Source organism: Ostrea edulis, chromosome 4 (genome assembly GCF_947568905.1).
Source record: "Ostrea edulis chromosome 4, xbOstEdul1.1, whole genome shotgun sequence".
NCBI lineage: Eukaryota > Metazoa > Mollusca > Bivalvia > Ostreida > Ostreidae > Ostrea > Ostrea edulis.
The window spans coordinates 43,858,659-43,881,018 of NC_079167.1; the positions used below are offsets into that span (position 1 = coordinate 43,858,659).

General features: G+C 36.4%; 2 protein-coding genes across 3 annotated transcripts in view; one reads left to right on the forward strand and one right to left on the reverse strand.

Moving 5' to 3' along the window:
• The window catches only part of LOC125672080 (protein BUD31 homolog), a 9,484-nt gene extending 5,408 nt beyond the window's left edge, over nt 1–4,076 (reverse strand). The window contains exons 1-2 of the mRNA XM_048908178.2: nt 3,937–4,076; nt 1,000–1,122 (exon numbers count right to left, since the gene is read on the reverse strand). Coding sequence (XP_048764135.1) covers nt 1,000–1,122; nt 3,937–4,030 — 217 coding nt within the window. The 5' untranslated portion in view covers nt 4,031–4,076. The remainder of the gene's footprint in view (nt 1–999; nt 1,123–3,936) is intronic.
• Nucleotides 4,077–4,163: 87 nt separating this feature from the next.
• On the forward strand, nt 4,164–21,915 carry LOC125672079 (28 kDa heat- and acid-stable phosphoprotein-like). 2 transcript variants are annotated; one of them, XM_048908177.2, is made up of 7 exons: nt 4,164–4,285; nt 10,025–10,146; nt 12,129–12,254; nt 13,358–13,485; nt 14,761–14,912; nt 16,873–16,927; nt 20,503–21,915. In XM_048908177.2, the coding sequence occupies exons 1-6, from the start codon at nt 4,276–4,278 to the stop codon at nt 16,902–16,904; spliced, it is 570 nt and encodes a 189-aa protein (XP_048764134.1). In that variant the 5' UTR covers nt 4,164–4,275; the 3' UTR covers nt 16,905–16,927; nt 20,503–21,915. The 2 variants fall into 2 exon arrangements, with proteins under 2 accessions (XP_048764134.1, XP_056018694.1); XM_056162719.1 differs by lacking the exons at nt 16,873–16,927; nt 20,503–21,915 and having other exon boundaries at nt 14,761–16,440.
• The last annotated feature ends 445 nt before the right edge of the window (nt 21,916–22,360 follow it).

The following is a 22,360-nucleotide window of genomic DNA, read 5'->3' on the forward strand; positions in this document are numbered from 1 at the left end:
TGATTCACGATTTCCCCCAAAATTTTATTTTTCACTTTTAATGATCAAAATCTACTGTCCAATATGTTTTAAAAATTTCACATAAAAATTAAGGTTATACATTATCACAAAAGCCCATTTTAGAGAGCTCATTATTTGTTTTGTAAACAAAGATTGCAGTATGTTATTGTTTACAAAATAAAAAAAAAAAAAATGGATATCGATCTTAGTTTATTATAACTTTCACATTTCAAGCATTCTTCAGGTAAAATGTGTCATTTAAAAGTTAAAATATGCGACTATGCAAAATTATGATGCTTTATATTACAATATTAATATTCCACTTGTTTGTTTACATAAAAAGACTTGAGTCTTTGTTTACATAACACATATTTAAGGCTAAAATATAGCTATTTTCCTTGCATTCAGAAGGTCAAAATTTTGGTTGTCAACATTAAATGAGTTATACTTTTAATATCGAACACAAAAAATAAAAAATATTTTGTTCAAAAATCGTGAACCAGTCCCTTTAAGTAAAACTTTGATCCCCTATGGTGGGCTCACCACACTCCTTGGGGCCATGATTATAAGAAACTTGAATCTACTCTGTCAGGAAGCTTTAATGTAAATTTTCACTTTTCTTGTGCAGAGATTCTTGAAACGTAGATTTTTTAAATGATGCCTTTTCTTGATTGTCTCCCCTTGGGAGGGAACATGACTCTTCATTTGAACAAACCCAATTACCCAAGCATGCTTTGTAGGTAAGTTTGGCTGAAATTAGCCCTGTGGTTCCGTAGAAGTAGAAAATGTGAAAAGTTTAAGGACGGAAGCATGCTTTGTAGGTAAGTTTGGCTGAAATTAGCCTTGTGGTTCCGTAGAAGTAGAAAATGTGAAAAGTTTAAGGACAGAAGGACGTAAGACAAAAAGTGATCAAAATCTCGCTAAAATGAGAAAAGATTTTGTCTAACTACTTTATCCAAACTTTTATTACACTATCAAAGCTTAAATTTTGCTACGTACGTCTACTGATGGCTTTCCTTCTGTAGAATAAATCATAAATATATCTCGATTTCTGGTGGTGGAGCCGGAAAATCGGCCAGAGTCCTTCAACCTTCCGCTTTCCTTCATGAGGGTCAACCTCCGCTAAAATGAATACAGTTACAAATGAATAGCCATGCATTTAACTTACACCAATGTAAACTGTCTAAACTCAAGATGCTAAGATTCCAGGAGTATTATTTCATGATAATTTCTCTAATGGACAGACAGTCATTATTACACGAGGTAAGCACAAAGCTAAAACTACTATCACACATGCTCTTACAGAATGCAGTGATTCATTTTGAAAATGGTTATCATGAGTCCAGTGGACTCCCCTTGATTACAATAATGAGTCCCATGCTAAAATCAATGAGTCCAAATTTCATTCCTTCAAACAAACAGCCTGACAATCACAGGTATAAACAAACCAAGTTAAGGAAGAAGCTTACTGTTGTCACCACCTTCTAGGGAATTTATATTTTGCTTTTTATTACAAGCCATCAGATAATTCATTTGCAGAAAATTCTTATTCGTAGTTCATATTGCAAAATGATTTTCAGATGAAGAAAATTCTCAAGACCAAGTTCATGCAACATATCAATCAATGATTTGAATTTTAAGAGTGGTGCAATGTAAATTTTCTGATACTAACCAATCCACACACACAAATAAGTTTATGATCCACCAAGTTCACGCGTCTGCTTAAAGTTGAATGATGGAAGTTTTTATTCCTAGCTACTTTGTCCATGCCATTTAATTTTTCTGTGTTGTGTGCAAATGCGGGAATATAAATTTTTCTCCAATTTCTTCATTTTTCTCAAATCTTAGCGAAGAATAAAGTGTAAACCATATTTGGTGACATTTTTTTTCACCTTTCGATTTTCTCAACCTCTACTTCTTTTTCAGGACCGACGTTTCATTTCGGGAACTCCCGTGTTTGTTTTGTTTTTTTACCCGTAGTAACTGACAATATTATCATTCACATCACTTTGCAAAAATGTTGTTAACTTTCCTTGATTAGACGTTTTTTAAAGTAAAAAAAATATTGGTGGAATCGGATTATATGCGAGGAAATTCTAGTACCCAGTTTTGTTTACCCGCCGTAATGCCATATATATCATTTTGTTTCATTGGTTAATGCAATACGAGTTGACCAATGAAATATCATAATTCTTAATTCGGAATATCTCGGATGTGTAGTACGTTCTGGAGCTTAGATTTTGTACGAATTACCGGAGGGAAAATGAAAACATTTTCATATAATTTCAAGTTTTCATGCGTCCGCTGGGATGCACAGTTATTGAAATAATGCGTCCTGAGCAAATTCAATGCGTAATTTACGCAGGACGAACGCCAAAATGAATCACTGAGAATGTACTGTGTTCGTATCATATCATTATTTTTATTACAGGGCAAAAAGATTACAGAAATGACTATTTGCATCTTTCCACTTTAAAATAATGAAAAATGAAAAATTTGGGCCAAAAAATGCAAATTCATCCCACAATATAGCAAACTAAGGGGTGAAATCAAAAGATTGATATCGGATAAAAATCTAAATTCAAATAGTTAGAGGGAAGGGGGAGTAAAATCTCCCGTGAGTTTCTGTCGTCCGACATCAATTACAATTTAGTGGAAAAAGACAAGCGACTGTCCACATAATAATAATAATAATATAATTACATTTCAATGAATATTTAATAGTTTTAATGTACACTTTCATTTGTAAATAAACAGTAGAAGGGGTGTGCAGAGTGCTATTTATAATCGTATGTCTTTACTTGTTAATCGATTAGTTTCAACAGTCATCATATTTAGTTTTAAATGGGGATTGGGGGCCTTGGTGAAAACTATGTGAATTTAGTTTTTTGTCAGACATTGAACTTTTGATCTCGTTCCTGTTCTGGGACTGACCCAGGCTGTATAACATACAATGTTCTGGGGCCAACCTGGGCTGTATAACATACAATGTTCTAGGGCTGGACCAGGCTGTATAACATACACTATTCAGTGTTCTGTAGCTGACCCTGGCTCAGCGATTTTTTTCCTTGTATAACTGGTACCGATAAACGGTACCATTCCCAATGCCAAAAACCGTTGATTTTTCCCAATTTTGAGACTAAAAATTCCCAACTTACTTTCCGAAAAATAGACCGCTGACATCGTAATTTACTTAGTCTGAAACGTTGTACAAGTTAACTAAAATGTTCACTTCCGGTATTAAATCATGGCAGTGCGCGTGTTTTTGTAGAGCTACAGCGATTCCTTATGTCTCACAATAGCAAATATTACCGTAAAAAGTTTGTAAAGAGATGAATAGTTCGTTTTGTTCTCTTTTTTTCTTTTCTTTTAGTTAAAATCATTTGCTGAAACATTTGTAGAAAATTCCCAATTTGTTCGATTTTGACGCTATTTTTCCCAATCGAATGGGTACCGGTACCAGTACCAGTGGGTAGAAAAAAATCGCTGTGGCTGTATAACATACAATGTTCTGGGGCTGTATAACATATACTGTTCTGGGGCTGACCCGGGCTGTATAACATACAATGTTCTGGGGCTGTATAACATATACTGTTCTGGGGCTGACCCAGGCTGTATAACATACAGTGTTCTGGGGCTGACCCGGGCAATATAACAAACACTTGAAACAGTGTTCTGGGGCTGGCCCGGGCTGTATAACAGTGTTCTGGGGCTGACCTGGGCTGTATAACAATTAATGTTCTGGGGCTGGCCCGGGCTGTATAATATACAATGGTGTGGGAACCCTTACATCTATTGATGGCTATATGAACTCAGATTGAGATATTCATATTGAAAATCTAAACCACAATTTGTGGCCTGTTGTTAAAAATTTGGAAATGATGCTTGGATTTTTCAGGAGGTACAGACATAATAATATTTTTGAACAATAATTACCCTCTCTCATTTTAGCATCTAACTCGTCTAACGTTGGTTCAATCAGTTCCCATCCCTCTGGGGGAGGTTTTCTGCTTCTCTTCACTTTTGGCATTATTTTTTCGTGCGTTTACTTTTGCGACGAACAGACAGATTGTGCTCTTTGGAACTTATCGGTGTTTATCATGCCTATCCGTCCTCTTTCGATGATGCATTGGAAAACTCTCGAAACGTCTCGATAAAGGGAGAATACATTATTTTGGTAATTCAATGTGTTGTCCAACAGTGGAAAGTCGTGCAACTATGCAATACTCCCCTGAATAAAAAAAAAAGGTGAAGTGTGGCTGATTTCATCTCACCATGCCAAGAGGTAATTTTCATATTTAACGCTAAGATAGGCATAAATATGAAGTAGAGTAGTAATATTATAACTAAGGTTCTATTGGTGATGTATACTGTTTAGCTAAAAACTTTCTAAATTACCATTAAAAACTAGAAAACCCTTAACTTCTATTTTTAAAGTTTACAAATCCCCATTTATATTCAAAATTACAGAAACTTGGTTAAGTTGGGCATACTTTAACAAACATAGTCTTTTTACTTTACTACGATGTTGGAAAAATTAAGTTTACATTGTCTACAATCACCATTTCTAAAATAAGTTCGAATTTCCTCTATTAAATATGCCTTTTTTAAGTTTTAAGGCAGTTTGCTTTTCAACAAGATACTGAAATGATCAGAACTTTCAGGGGGTGGGTGGAATAGAATAGAGAGCTGATAACATTAAGGGTCAACTGGCATACTTTCGATTGTCAACGTAATTGTACGACCAGTTATAAATTTTGATGTGTATTTTGAAAAATTCAATGCATATTTCAGCAAATATGCAGCTTACCTGGAACTCTGACAATATTATGAATTTTATCACATGATTTATATTGATTGAAAGTTTAAGGAATTGCCTCTGACAAATTTTTTTACTTCACCCAATCAGGCAAAGCAGATTTTAATTGTTCTGGGCACTTAATCAACCTTTTAATGTCACTTCCTGTACATAATTTAATCACAAACTACATGTATTGATGTCAATGTATCACAATACATATCATATCATGAGGGAAAAAAGGGACTGTATATACTAATACTATATAGAATAGAATATGATTTATTTCCAACTTTGGGCCCTCTCGGGCATACAGCATACATGATTGTTAACATTTCAATGTGCAATGACGATAAAATAATATAACTTAATATCATTCTCATGAGTTTTAACGTGGTAACTTTCCCCATTTTACAATAAATGAATACTTCCCCTTCCAAAGGTAAAAATCTCCCTTCAATTGTACTACATAAAATTCAGTGATTGGGAAGGCCAAAATGGCCTATGGGACTCTGGCCCCACGGTTCAAGTTTTCAATGGGCCATTTTCAGATTTAATGGGCCATCAACATATTTCAATAAATAGCAGACGGTCTCTCTGGGTTTTTTCTTCTTCATTATTTGGTTGTTTTTTCTCACTTTCTGTTGTTTCTTTATCTGTCCTTAGACTTTTTTTTTTTTTTTTTCTTTTTGTTATCTGTCCTTGGACTTCCGAAACTTAAAGGACACAACGCATGTTTCTAAACTTTTTCATTTTTTCAGCGAAATTAACCCTTTTTATGCCTAAAACTACTTTAAATGTGTTTTTGCGTAGTTTTCGAGTTTGGAAGCGATGAAATTCAAATCTTGCGATATGCATATTTTCTTTCACTAGTTTACGCACCATTATGTGTGACGTCATATGCGCCCTCGGGTTTGAAAACATCTATTAACCATTTCATAAACAGATTAGATTTAATCGACAAAAAACCAATTATCATGTTAACAGCTTGTAAATAATAATGCATTAAGATGTTTTGTGCCATGCTCGGGTGTACTAGTTGTCGGTAGAAAGGATTTAGACTAAGTATTTTTCAATTTTTCGAAGGAAGGTACAAGAAAAAAGACGTGGATAATTTTTTTGTTGGAGCAAGAACTTTACCTTAAAAACAAACACCCAGTCACCTTTTCAAAAACCGCTTGGACAGAGACCCTGATAAACTGCGAGAAAATGGATATATCGAAGCTATAAGCACTGATACATTCTGTTTTGCTCTTCAAATTCAATACACACTCGGATCAATTGACCTTCACCTTGTAACAACATACATCGACGATACAATGCAACTTCTACTAACTGGTAGATTTACAACAACAACAAAATTAAAGATACAAAATAATTGAACTTTTAATGATACAAATAATAGAATATTGTATTTCCTAACTTTAAATTGAATTATAAAATTATTTCCTGATTGAACTCGTAGCATCTTGAGTGCGTCAGTAGGCTATAACGCTGTGCTCCCACTTCGTAGGTCTACTTCCTAAAGACATGCAGATCACAATTCATAAATAGTAATAAGATTGCTTTATCAAAATAAAATAATGTGATTACCACTTTAAATTTGAATATTTTTATTGATTTGTGTGTGTGTTGTCTTTTTCTTTCTTTCGGAAATGCACTCGTGACAAAAGCTTGGCGTAGGGCCTATAGTTGTCAACAATTTAATGTATCATAATTTGTCTTATCCAAAATTAAATAATGATTGCACTGTTTATTTTAGAAAAACAGCGCCAATTACAGATGTATTTAAAGGAATAACATCACCAAACAGTTTGTAGACAGCAACCCATATAAACATTATTTACTCACAATATTGCCGATTTCATACACGCTTTACTCGCTATATTTGGGTATTTACATCGTTATATGTGTGCACTGGTGGCGAACACATATAAAACTTGGACAATTTGTCAACATTGATTTAAATGTTGCCCATGGTAAATAAATTAGGCCCCTAAAAGTTGAGTTTTTAATAATATCTCGCAGTACTTTCACAATTCGAAGGGCGCATGTGACGTCACTGTACCACGTGACTACCTACCTAATTAACTAGACTTTTCCCAATCCTTTTGATTTCATCAATAAAATATGTTCAAAACAAAACTAGACTTTTTGAAATCGGGGCTTAGATTTAAGTCTGTATTGTGGTTAATTATCGCAAAATTTCGGTGAACAAACTATTAGAATTAATTACTATAAGCATAAAGAAGACGAAATGCATGTAATGTTGACGTATACTTTGAAAACATGAGATGTGTCCTTTAAACGCTTAAGTATAAGCATGAGAAGACGTGATGAGATGTTATGAAATAGGAAATAGTTTATTGGTTTAACTATTTTGATTTGCATTGCTTCAACCAATGAGATTCGGTGTATCAGAATACATAGGAATTAAAAATGAAAGTACAAAAAATAAGTAAGTCGTACCCAATTCATTCTAGAGAAAAAAACGTAAGTTACAATCGATAATGAATGCGCACATTGGCGCATGGATTAGATAATTTAATGCACCAATTTTCACCTGAATGGCGCAGGCCGCATGGCCTTCCCAATCACTGAAAATTGTATGGGAAGTTTAACAAAGTCTTACAACATACTAGATAGAAATCAAACAATTTAATGTATGTCTGTTTTGAGATATACTAGATAGTAATCAAATCAATTTAATGTATGTCTGTTTTGAGATATTACAACATCTGAAGATGCCCCCTACCCCATTCCCTTTCTCTGAAAACTTTAATGACTGCATTCTCAAAAATTCCCCCAGTATGAAATGGGTAGTAACATATAAAAGCTGAATAAAACCCCGACTCATTCTGAGGTACATATCAGAAAAGATTGTCTAAAAACTCGGGTACAATGAAAGAAATGGCAGAATAAGACAAATAAAACGGATGGCATGGGATTTAGATAAAAGACAGAAGTAGAACTACATTAGCCTGATGAGATATTCGCAGAAATTCCTTCGATAAAGTTGATTATATCCCAATCGGTCTGGAAGTAGGTAGCCCCCTGTTTGTTTACATGATTTGTTGCACACCTTTACATATATTAGTATCTCACAAGTGGTCATCTCAAAAGCTTACAGAAAGTAAAAACTGACTATCCAGAACGACTTATGAGGGTGATCAGTGGGAAAATAACATATTTTGGATAAATTATTGTTTCTGTATAAAATAATTTCATTCTGGAAGGGGGGTATGTACATAAGATCTATTCAAGCTATCCACACTTCAGGTGCATGTGGGGTAGGATGGGCTACAATAGGGTATCAAAGTTTTACATGCTGATAGGTAGGAAAATCAATTTCTCCAGAAGTAATGGGCTAATTTCAACCAAACTTGGTACAAATCATCCTTGGGTGAAGGGAATTAAAGTTTGTTCAAATGAAGGGCCATTCCTCCTTCAAAGGGGAGATAATCACATAAATGCAAAAATAGGGTGGGGTCATTTAAGAATCTTCTTCTCAAGAACCACTGAGTCAGAAAAGTTTACATTTGCATGCTTTCTGACATAGTGCAGATTCAAGTTTGTTAAAACCATGGTCCCCAGGGGTAGGATTGGGTCACAGGCAATTGCATCGCTTGGGGTCGAATTTACTATATAAAGAGTAAAGGTATAGAACTCTAAATATAGGGTACCCAAGTTAGCTGATGTAAAAACAATAAATTAATTGATATAAAATTCTACTTTGATTATGTATGTATTTTAATTCATTCATACATAATCAATCTATATTACTACCAAAGTTCATCCCGAAATTCCGTATACTTCCCAAGATATGCAGAAATGAACTTGGAAAATGCCTATTATTTTTTGGTTGACTTTTAGCTGGGCCCTGACACTATACGACTACACAGAGTGTTTAAGCATTGTAACAAGCTATCAAATAGAATGTGCAGCATAAAATATAATTTTTAAAATGAATTTCTTACCCCAATTCATAAAATGAAGTCCGTAATAGCTCCAAGTGACTGAAAATTTTAAACCGTCTCTACTTTCAGTTATCAGTCATTTTCATCGGTGCCACTAACTACCCACATTGACATTATTATTGTAAATCATCAAACACCCGTGATAATGTGATTTAGATAAAAATAGACATAATAAGACATTTGTATATTTATAAAGACTTATCATTACCATAATTTTTGTACTATTTTGAATTAATATTGATAAATATTAGTATTTGAGTCTCTAAATCGTTATGGGTCCTTCCATCTCTTTTGGGTAATTAGTCAAAACTACCGTGATGGCTGGGATTGTGAAATTAGACGGTTTAAAAAATTTCAGTCACTTGGAGCTATTACGGACTTCATTTTATGAATTGGGGTAAGAAATTCATTTTTAAAATGATATTTTATGCTGCACATTCTATTTGATAGCTTGTTACAATGCTCAAACACTCTGTGTAGTCGTATAGTGTCAGGGCCCAGCTAAAAGTCAACCAAAAAATAATAGGCATTTTTCCGAGTTCATTTCTGCATATCATGGGAAGTATACGGAATTTCGGGATGAACTTTGGTAGTAATGTAGATTGATTATGTATGAATAAATTAAAATACAAAGTAGAATTTTATATCAATTAATTTATTGTTTTTACATCAGCTAACTTGGGTACCCTATATTTAGAGTTCTATACCTTTACTCTTTATATAGTAAATTCGACCCCAAGCGATGCAATTGCCTGTGGATTGGGTCACTATAGGGGATCAAAGTTTTATATACAAATATATAGAGAAAATCTTTTTATCAATAACCACTTAGCCAAAAAAAGTTTACATTTACATGAAAGCTTTCTAACATATTGCAGATTCAAGTTTGTAAAACCATAGTCCCCAGGGGTAGGTTGGCACCACAATAAGGATCAAAAGTTTTACATGTAAATATGTAGGGAAAATCTTTAAATGTGGGCCAAGGTGACTGGTGAGTGATGTGGCCCATGGGCCTCTTGTTTTCTTTAATGTATTTTACTGAAAACAGTATCCGATGTTCTTGTAACAGGTCAGGCAATCTTTTTTACTCTGATATATTAATAATTTAGAAAGAATTTAGACCAGTACACATTAATTATGAATGTTAAATAAGAGAGTAATATTAGAATTAAGAAAAGATTAATTATATAAAATGTTTGATTCCATTTTTCATGAACTTCATTGACCTTATTTTCATTTTCTTTGTTAGGAGGACGAAAGGGAGGGGGATATGGCCCCAAGAAAAACTACAAAGGTCAGAGACGGCATTTCACAGACGCCGAGGAACTCAAACAACAAATAGAACGGGACAAGAAGCAGCAAAACTGGAGGGTAAGTATGCAATGTAGATTCAAGTATTCATATGTGTAATATACAAGTACATACTGTATTTTCATTTTAAAATTTGGCGAGAATGTACTCTTATGCAGTGTGCAAAATTAATGTTGGACAAAATCCATCGAGAAATTGTCCAGTCTATAGTGAGATGAATATTTTAAAGATTGATTTGTGTATACAAGTGAATTAATAGTCCTTAAGAAGTTACACATCTGTTGACAATCTGTAGTTCAATTATTATTCACTACTGTATACACGAATTAGGCCTATCACCAAACAATGAGCAGTGTTTATGCTTATTCAAAATTAAATGAGAAATAAATGGCAGTAAATGAGAGACTCTCCATGGCCTTCATGGATCTAGAGAAAGCTTTTGACAGAGTACCGCAACAAGTGATTTGGTGGGCGCTGAGAAAACTTGGTGTCAAAGAATGGATTGTGAAGCTGGTGCAGAGTATGTACGAGAATGCGCGGAGTCACCTACGGGTTGGTGATGGTCTCAGCGATGAGTTTGAGGTGAAGGTCGGTGTACATCAGGGATTTGTGCTTAGCCCACTGCTCTTTATCATCATCCTTGAGGCCCTGTCACGTGAGTTTCGAGCAGGAGTGCCCTGGGAGGACCTTTATGCCGATGACCTTGTCATCATTTCAAATTCCTTAGAAGAATGTGTCAGTAGACTGTTGACCTGGAAGGAGGCAGTGGAGAGGAAGGGACTCAGAGTCAATGCCAAGAAAACTAAGATCATGATTTGTGGCGCAGGCTTGGATTTTCTGTAGAGCTCGGGTGAATTCCCATGTGCCATGTGCCGTACCGGTGTAGGCAGCAACAATATACACTGCAAGGGATGTAAGCACTGGGTGCATAAAAAGTGCAGCAGCCTTAAGCTCTTGAAAGAGGATCCCAATTACCGCTGCCCTAGATGCCTGGGAACTGCTCGACCAATAGATGGGAGGCTACAGAAGGAAGTTCAAGTTGGAACAGACAAGCTAGAGGTAGTAGCTTCCTTCTGCTACTTAGGTGACATGCTGTCTGCGGCTGGAGGATGTATCTGCTCAACGATCACTCGTGTGAAGACGGCTTGGAATAAATTCAGGGAACTATTGCCTGTCCTCTCTTCCCGTCATCTTTCCTATAAGACCCGTGGCAAGTTGTACAGTACATATGTGCGTACTGCGTAGCGCGATGCTGTATGCAAGTGAGACGTGGCCCTTGCCAAAACCAGACCTCCTTCGTCTGCGACGAAATGACAGAGCCATGGTCAGACAGATTTGCAGGGTAAAGCCAGAAGACATGGCTAGTGTCAGATCAAGCGAGCTACTGGCACGACTTGGGATCAATGACCTTGACGCTATCCTGCGGGGGAAGAGGCTATGCAGGTTTGGGCACGTTGCTAGATCCAGTGGGGCAATCAATAAGGTCTTCAATATGAAAAAAGAGGGAGGACGACAACCAGGGAGACCAAAGATGACCTGGAAAGCACAGTTAGAAAAAGACCAGCGTGAGTGGGGACTTTGTGATGTCAACCCATTGGACAGAGATGCATGGAAGTCAAATGTTAGGTCTGCCATGCGTTCAGCAAGCCAGTTACCTGAAAGAGAGCCCACTGCTGTGAAAGATGCACCTAATCCTGCACGTTAATCAAAATGCCGATGATGATGATGAAATCTTATCTCAAAGTTATGAAAGAAATGAAATGCAAATAAAGAGACACAGTACAATAAATATTAAGAGTATTTGTTACTTTGTTGTAATTAGTCAGGTCCACAGAATTTGAAACTGGTTGATCATGTCTTAAGTACAGAAAAGTAATGTTCAATGTATACTGGCATTGTAGTGTTTTAATATTGTTATTCCTATTCAGTTTGCAGATAATAATATCATACATTGATCTAGAATTGACATGAATATTTTACAGATCTGAAAATGATGTGAATATTTTACAGATTGATCTAGAAATGACGTGAATATTTTACAGAGACAGCAGGGACTGGAGAGTGATGAAGAGGAGGAGGATGGTGCGACCGCCCCTAAAACTGGTGCTCCAGGGGAACTCCCTCCCTCAGGCTCCGAGTCTTCGTCAGAAGAGGACAGTGATGATGAGGTAAAAGTTCATCACAAAATAATTTTTTTACCGTGACCTTTTGTCAACTCTAAATGAAATTCATTTGTATCAAACTTTATAGAACAAGTTCAGTAGAGAAACGCCTTGCCGGATTGAGAATTGTTTCGCTCAAACTAAGCATTCAGCTTTATATACCTCCACAAACAAAGTTGAGGATGTAGAGGAATCAACATGCCTGTTGTTGCGTTTGTTTATCTGGTTCAGTAGTTTTGAAAGCTCTTATTTAATTACTTGTTAAAGCTGCATTGATTTAACTAACATATGGGGCAAGCATCATATCAGGTGATTAGTCGATAGATCAGAGCCAAGTAAAGTGAACATTGATGCAGGTGAACAGTCGTATTTCCCTTCACACCTGTGAACATTGACATGGAACGAGGAGGAATCCTATGTAGACTATGTAAAGCTTAAATGAACTGGACTCTTGAGATAGGAGAATAGGTTATGATACAGGGTGATTTCCCTTTCCACCGGGCCTGGGGGTTATAAAACTCTTTTGAGCAAGTTTTCATACTCACACTCTGTACTCTAAATCGTACTCATACTCAAAAGTGAAGGTTTATAATATAAAACTTTTATAAAAAATCATTCTTACTCTCAAATGGAATACATGCTCAAGATTTTTCAAGTATGTTTCAAAGCTTGCTGAGAGTTGTACTCAAACAAACATGGCTGAGTTTGAGTATGAGTACGGTAAAAGTTTTATGTTCTCCAGGCTGGGAGTAACCTTACTTTACAAATAGACTTGTTCTGGGATTAGGATGAAACAGTCAGCAACTTGTCCTACTGATGTCAAGCATTTTATGCTGCAAATGAATTTACAAACATTCCACTATAAATGCTGGAAATGAGCGAAAGTGGATGGACAGTAACAAGGAAGTAAAATTACGTTTAAAATATCAGCGTATGGCTTCAGTGCCTCTTGATTTAGAAAAAATAAATGCTCATTCTCCAATGAAACTACACATAGTTTGATATGAAACATTGGAATGGAACATTCATGAAAAAATTAATGCATGTACTATGTGTATTATCAGAAACTCATTTTACTAGATAAATATAATTAGGGATTTCTGTTTTAGGATAAAAAAGCAAAAGGAGTGGAACATCTGATTGAAATAGAAAATCCAAACAGAAGTGGTGGAAGGCAGCTTAAAAAAGTCACAGAGCTGGATACCAAAGGCAAAACCCAGCTCTCTAGGCGTGAGAGGTAAGAAAGCTCACAATCCAAGCTACATATAGATATGGGGCAAACCCAGCTCTCTAGGTGTGAGAGGTAAAGAAGCTCACAATCCAAGTTACACATAAATACAGGGTAAATCCAGCTCTCTAGGCATGAGAGGTAAAAAAGCTCACAATCCAAGCTACATGTTGGTATCACACCGGTAATTGTCCAATCAAAATGAACTTAGTCAATTGTAGTTCCATATATTTAAAGAATTATTTTTTTCCTTGCGCGATTTTTCTCATTCCCTCTTCTTCTTTTCTCTTAATTTTTGCACCCCTGATTAGGAAATTTTGTATAATTTGTAGAAATAACCAAGTGTATACAAAGGAACTATTTGCTGTTGGTAGCTGAGGCTACTTCCTGAGGTTACTCCGGCTGTTTACACACATGTGAAAAACACGTGGATTTGAGGGTAGTCTTGTTTGCGGGTAATTTATTTTCGAAAATGCCGCGTAGGGTGGTGTTTTTCTGGTGTCGGCAGACGGGATAAGTAACATAGAACATTTCTGACTGCGTTATTCGGCATCAATTCTGTAAACTGATTTTTAATGAATTTTTTTCCTCTATAGTAATATATAGTGAAAATAATTACCGGTGTGATACCTGTTGATGCAGGGCAAACCCAGCTCTCTAGGCGCAAGAGGTAAAAAAGCTCACAATCCAAGCTACATGTAGATACAGGCCAAATCCAACTCTCTAGGAATTAGTAAAGAAAACTCTAAATGATGGTAGCCATTTTAAACTGATGGGGAAAAAATATAAGCCCACTAGACCCAAGTGTCTATAACCATGAGAGATTTTATAAAAATCCATAGACACAGGAAATAAGCCCCATATTTCTAAATATTATGAGGTTTAAATTTGGCATTGTTTTTTTTCTTCTTTTGCTTGTAAAGCACAACTATTAAGGATGACTGTCATTTATCTGTCCATGTCTTCTGTCTGTCCATGTCTTCTATCTGTCCATGTCTTCTGTCTGTCCATGTCTTCTGTCTGTCTGTCACACTTAGAACTTTGTAATCATGGTCAGAGAGAGGATTTATATATTTAGTGTGGGTGTTTCTCGTGTGAAGGTCATTTGATATGTACAATGACCACTGATGCCCTCGCACACTGATGCACTAGCACGTGACACCTCCTCCTGGGAATATGGGGATACCCTAGCTGGATAGAAGAATGAAATTCAATGTGTAAGACCTGCTAGACTTAATAGAGATCTATATTGATTGACAAACTAGAATATCGATTTATTTTTAGAGAGGAACTTGAAAAACAACAAGCAAAAGCTCGCTATCAACAACTTCATATGGAGGGCAAAACGGAAGAAGCAAGGGCAGACTTAGCTCGCCTGGCAATCATACGGAAACAGCGCGAGGAGGCGGCCAAGAAACGAGACGAAGAGAGGAAAGGTACAGAGTTGAAATCGTGTGACATAACCTGTCTATAGTGTAGATGTCACATGACACTGTTTATAGTATAGATGTCACATGACACTTTCTATAGTATAGAGTATACATGACACTGTCTATAGTATAGATGTCACATGAGACTGTCTATAGTATAGATGTCACGTGACACTGTCTATAATATAGATGTCACATGACACTGTCTATAGTATAGGTGTCACATGACACTGTTTATAGTATAGGTGTCACATGAAACTGTCTATAGTATAGATATCACATGACACTGTCTATAATGTAGATGTCACATGACACTGTCTATAGTACAGGGCTTGAAGCCAACTTTTTATGTCACCAGTCCAGTCGGACTGATGGGGTATAATTTCAACCAGTCAGCAGAAAATTTTACCAGTCTAACAGAGTTTTCCGAAAATAATTAAACATATTTCGTTAATGTTATTAAAATGAAATTAAACTCAATATGCCTCAGTCAGACAATATTGTAACACTTAAATGTGGGATTTATATTTACGAATCAGATTCGTCTGATATCTACAGATCGAAGCATGCCAAATGTGCGAATAAAATTTCATAAGGGCTGTTCCAGAAATGATCAAATGGGGGGGGTCGGGCGGCAAATGATATTTTTTTGTGTGGGTGGTCGTATTTTTTCATATTTTAATTGGTCCGTGGTGGGATTGTTAATAAAATATTTATTATGGGTAGTGGGTAGTTTCTATTGTTTTATTTTGTGCTACGTGGGTGTTGAGTTTTCAGAATATTTTTATTGTCGCTCTTGTCGTGTTGGTTACAAAACGTCGGAGGGAAAATTGAAAACGTGCTTTCGAAATGCTGCTTTCGAAATCGAAAGTAACATAGAACTATTCGAGTTGTCGCTCTTTGCAGCGCATAACTTTCCATTACGGCACTCTTCAAATTAGAGGCGCGTTTAATAGGGTCCCTTTGGACGTGATGGCGGCGAACTCTGTTCTGTAGATTATTACAGTTTACAGTGCATCGATTTTGGGAATATTTTGAAACCAATAGGTATTCCGTTTTCTAATAAAAATAGGCAAACCTTAGTTGATTTATACGAGGGTACCGATGCGTTATATTTATCAGTCGGTGTGATGGTGATATAGAGGCCTCCGGGCGCGGGCTCCATTAGAAGACGAACGATTCGTGGAAAAACATATCCATACCCATTTCGTGATAATAGCATCGTTTGGACTCCCAATCTTTCCAACATTCCCGCCATAGATGCCTTTGATTGTTGATGTGACATCGTTTCTTCAGAACTACTGTGATACAATGTCGCACACGCATTACCGCGTCATTGACTAGAATGTTTGTCCCGAAAACCTCGCGAGATTTGTACCGTTTTCATTTTTAAAAATATTTTTGTGGTGGGTCTGGTTAGTTTTTTTTTTTATTAGATGGGTCATTGTAAAATGAGTTTATTAATTTGATGGGTCATGGGGTAATTTTTTATTTTTTTTTATGGGTGCTTGGTATATACAAAAGGTGCCTCCCGGACCCACCCCCCCCCCCCCCCCCCCCCCCCCCCCCATGTATTTATTTCTGGAATAGCCCTAAGTAAATTTTCCAAAATGATGCTTTAGAAAATTAACCAGTCCCATCAGACTGACTAAAAAAATGTCAGTCAGTCCGCCAGACTTTTAACCAGTCACAGACTGATGGGCATATGTTAATTTCGAGCCCTGTAGTATAGATGTCACATGACACTGTCTATAGTATAGATGTCACATGACGGGCACTGTCTATAGTATAAACAGTGAGTCATTACCTGGAGTCATTAAAATCAGGTGTCCAGTAGGGTCCGTTGATCTCTTGTATTATCCTCTAGAACCTTTCCAAACACTTCATTATGCTATAAACTGATTTTGTAAAAACATTTTTTTTTTGTACGGCATGTATTTATTGATGTGTGAAAATGTGCTTGCAGCAGCAGAAGAGGCAAAGACAAATAAGAGCTGATGCAAGATATTCTAGATAATAATGTGAGTATTAGTAGAGTAAAGACACACTGCAAAGATAATGAAGAATGATACTGAGTTACTTTTGTGACCAAGTGTAATTTTTTCTACCATTTATCATCGTAATATTTCTGAACCTTTTTTAAAAATTGTGTCAATATCCTTTTCCTCATGGTACACGTATTTTAAAAACTCAGAATGTGGTAACCATTTATTAGCTTATTTTAGCCGAGAGATTATGTGAGCTTTGCTGACCAAAGTTTGTCCATCTGTAGACTTTGGCACATTTTCATCTCAAGAATCACAAGGCCAATTTCACAAAACTTACAATTGAAACAAAACATTAAAGTACGTTCAAATTAAGGGCCAGACCCCTTAAGAAATAGTCCAAGTAGAATGTGATTTAAAAAAAATCTTCTCAAGAACCACTGAAGTAGAAATGCCAAATCCTTGTATAAAAGCAGCCTTATATAAGGAAACTTAAAGTTTATCAAACAACCTAGAGTCACAGTAGGGGTGGGAGGCTCTACAGGGAGATGACTGTGAAGAAGTTGATTTGAGTTTGTTAATACTACACGTATGTTTGATTTTGTGTTTTCTGTGCAAGTTTTGGTCATGATGTGTTTCTGTAGTTTTGAATGTGGGCATATAAGATGTGTTTCTGTGGTGTTGAATGTGGGCATATAAGCTATATTTAGAAAACTGGTTAAGTCAGTATTTAGATTTTGATAAGGGTTGGATTTATACTTCTCTGGTATATTTTGATAAGGGTTGGATTTATACTTCTCTGGTATATTTTTATAAGGGTTGGATTTATACTTCTCTGGTATATAGTTTTATAAGGGTTGGATTTATACTTCTCTGGTATATTTATGCCCCCCTTTGAAAAAGAGGGGGCATATTGTTTTGCACCTGTTGGTCGGTCGGTAGACCATGTGTTGTCCGCTCAATATCTTGAGAACCATTCACTTGATGATAATGATATTTCATATGTGGGTTAGTTATGAGTAGAAGAGGATCCCTATTGTTTTTCAGGTCAAAAGGTCAAAGGTCAAGGGTCAATTTACTCTGGACATAGGAATATAATGTCCGCTCAATATCTTGAGAACCCTTTGCTTGAAAGACATCAAACTTGGCACACTGGTACATCCTAAGGAGTAGATGACTCCTATTGATTTTGAGGTCATATAGTCAAAGGTCAAGGGTCAAACTGGGCATAGGAATATACTGACCATTCAATGTCTAGAGAACCCTTTGCTTGACAGACATCAAACTTGGTACGCCAGTACATCTTCAGAAGAAGATGACCCCCATTGATTTTGAGGTCACATGGTCAAAGGTCAAGGGTCAAACTGGACATAGGAATATACTGTCCGTCAAATATCTCGAGAACCCTTTGCTTGACAGACATCAAACTTGATACACTGGTACATCTTCAAGAGAAGATGACCCCTATTGATTTTGAGGTCACATGGTCAAAGGTCAAGGGTCAAACTTGACATGGAAATATACTGTCTGCTCAGTATCTTGAGAACCCTTTTCTTGACAGACATCAAACTTGGTACACTGATACGACTTCAGGAGAAGACGACCACTATTGATTTTGAGGTCACATGGTCAAAGGTCAAGGGTCACACTAAACAGGAATATACTGTCCGTTCAATATTTTGAGAACCCTTCGCTTGACAGACATCAAACTTGGTACACTGGTACATCTTCAGGAGAAAATTACCCCTATTTATTTTGAGGTCACATGTTTAAAGGTCAAGGGTCAAACTGGACATAGGAATATACTGTCCGTTCAATATCTTGAGAACCCTTTGCTTGACAGACATCAAACGTGGTACACTGGTACGTCTTCAGGAGAAGACGACCCCTATTGATTTTCAGATCACATGGTCAAAGGTCAAGGGTCAAACTGGACATTGGAATATACTGTCTGCTCCATATCTTGAGAAGCCTTTGCTTGACAGACATTAAACTTGGTACACTGGTACATCTTCAGGAGAAGATGACACCTATTGATTTTGAGGTTGCGTGGTCAAAGGTCAAGGGTTAAACTGTACATAGGAATATACTGTCCGCTCAATATCTTGAGAACCCTTTGCTTGACAGACATCAAACTTGGTACACTGGTACATCTTCAGGAGAAGATGACTACTAATTATTTTAAGGTCACATGGTCAAAAGTCAAGGGTCAAATTGGACATAGGAATATCCTGTCTGTTCAATATCTTGAGAACCCTTTGCTTGACAGACATCAAACTTGGTACACTGGTACATCTTCAGGAGTTGATGACCCCTATTGATTTTTAGGTCACATGGTCAATCCACTCTTGACATAGGAAGATATTGTCTGCTCAATATTTTGAATTGATGATACTACTCTCAATTAAATGATGTGTGTGTATAATCCTTTTTAATTTTGCACCATGGGGGGCATATGTGTTTTACAAACATCTCTTGTTTTATAAGGGTTGGATTTATACTTCTCTGGTATATTTTTATAAGGGTTGGATTTATACTTCTCTGGTATATTTTTATACCCCCCGCAACAAGTTGTGGGGGGGTATACTGGAATCGGGTTGTCCGTCTGTCTGTCCGTCCGTCTGTAGACGAAATGGTTTCCGGGCTCTAAAGCATTATCCTTTCCACCTACCGTCACCATATCATATATATGGACTACCCATGGGATGAAGATGTTCCCTATCTATTTTGGGGTCAAAAGGTCAAAGGTCAAGCACACTGGACATCGAAGTAGCAATATGGTTTCCGGGCTCTAAAGTGTTATCCTTTCCACCTACAGTCACCATATCATACATATGGACTACCCATGGGATGAAGATGTTCCCTATAAATTTTGGGGTCAAAAGGTCAAAGGTCATGCGCACTAGACATCGAAGTAGCAATATGGTTCGGTTTGTCATGCCATTTGTTTTTTACACTCAGAAAAGAGGTAGTTTATACCTATTACCAACACTCTTTGGGAGATTGGGGTAAGCGGGGGGTATTCTTAGTGAGCATTGCTCACAGTACCTCTTGTTATAAGGGTTGGATTTATACTTCTCTGGTATATAGTTTTATAAGGGTTGGATTTATACTTCTCTGGTATATTTTTATAAGGGTTGGATTTATACTTCTCTGGTATATTTTTATAAGGGTTGGATTTATACTTCTCTGGTATATTTTTATAAGGGGTGTATGTATAGTGTGCTGTTACACCCCAATTTTCCCCCCAGAGACCTACAGTTCTGCAGCTATGTTTAACATGACAAAAAGTGACTGTTCGGGTCAGGGATTTGACCCATGGGCCACATGATCCAGTTTTGGAAGAGATTTTGAGAAGTTGTTGCATGATACTGGATATAGAGTTAACAGCGGGTATAGGGCTCACGGCGGGTGTGATCGGTCGACAGAGGATGCTTACTCTTCCTATGCATCTGATCCCACCTCAGGTATATCCAGGGGTCCGTGTTTGCCCAACTATCTATTTTGTATTGCTTATAGGAGTTATGAGATTGATCACTGTTCGTTATCTTCACTTTTCATTCAGGTTGAAGTTTGACAGTTCCTTGTTAATGGTTATGTTCTGTTTTCAGAGAATGATTAAAGCTGTCTTCTTCTAAAGTATGTTTCACTCTGATGAACGGAGGATAAGGTCGACAGTGGATATTGCTTTGTTATCAGGAAAATGACCAGTTCTGCTATTCTTTACAATGTTACCATCATCTAATGATTTCAACTTTTACAACACGAGGCATTGGCTTAGTTCTCCGTGAACCAGAGCAAGAGAGAAAAAAAATGGCTGACGATTACTACAAGATATATACTTTTGTTTAAAATTGGGTGTGTGTTATGTATTTATACAATTATAAGATTAATCTTGTACATTATCACAGGCTTGATTCCTGTCACTGATTTTGGTTGTTTTTTCTATTTTTCTCCATAAATTCATGATGTCTGTAGCTTTCAAGGGTTTGTGTGTATATATATATATATATATATATACATACATATGTGTGTGTGTGTAAGTGATTCAAGTTAATTCTTCTGTTAAATATAGAAAAAAAATTCATGGCAGTTATCTGCTAAATTTTTTTTTTTCATGTTCTGTTAAGCACTAGAAATTTTTTTCATGTTTGTTACCTTAAGTGCTAAAAAAAATTTCATTCCATTTCTGAGTGCTAAAAATTGTTTTTCATGTTATCTTAAGTGCTGGAAAAAAATGCTGTTATTATTTTGGAATGATGTGACTGGGTTTTTCTTATCTTGGTAATGGGATTACACAGACAGAGCTGAACAATCATATGTCCAGGGCCTTCAAAACAGAGGTTGAGGGTTGCATTCAGTTTCCAAAGCAAAAGTTTGCAATCAATTCATTGTACATTGTAAAATTGAAATTGTAGAGCCTGTCAACACTCAGGACCATTCTCTCTCTCTTTTTTTTTTTTTGGTCATATGGACCCCCACAAGGACTTTGTTCTAGACCCAATGAGAGCCAGAAGATGACCCTTGACCTCTTTCAGAAATCTGGAGACGACCCTGATATTTAAATATTGAATGCTATATATGGATTCTGCCATCAATACTATAGATATTTTACAATTGTCCTTGTTAATTAAAGTTTGTGTTTGATCACGGTTGTCAGCGACTCAAAACTCTTTGTATATGTAAAAATGATTGTAAATGGTCACTCAAGCAAATATTTTAGATGTAAGAGTTTATATGATTCCAGTACTGATGTTGTAGCAACGGGTGATAGGAACAGTGTTGTAATAAAACATATACTCTTGTGCTTTGATCAGCCTTTACATCTTCACAATATGTTATGTGTTCCAGGCTTTGTTATTAGAGTAATTTTTCACGTTCTCTTTTGAGAAAACCCCAGTTCACTCGAGATTTTAGAAAAAATTGTTTCTTGTTCCAGAATAATTTACTTCTGATGAGGACAACATTGTACTCAAATGTCATGCTTTTCTCTTTTGTTCACACAATAAAATTGGGAAAATTTCTGGATTTTGATAATTACTTCAAATTGTGTTTTTTGTAGTTCAAGTGGTAACTCTTATCAATGAAATTGGTGTGTTGTCTACACAATATAGAAGTCTGTGTGTTGTCTACACTATATAGAGGTCTGTGTGTTGTCTACACAATATAGAGGTCTGTGTGTTGTCTACACAATATAGAGGTCTGTGTGTTGTCTACACAATATAGAGGTCTGTGTTGTCTACACAATATAGAAGTCTGTGTTGTCTACACAATATAGAAGTCTGTGTTGTCTACACAATATAGAGGTCTGTGTGTTGTCTACACAATATAGAGGTCTGTGTGTTATGTACACAATATAGAGGTCTGTGTGTTGTCTACACAATATAGAGGTCTGTGTTGTCTATACAATATAGAAGTCTGTGTTGTCTACACAATATAGAGGTCTGTGTGTTGTCTACACAATATAGA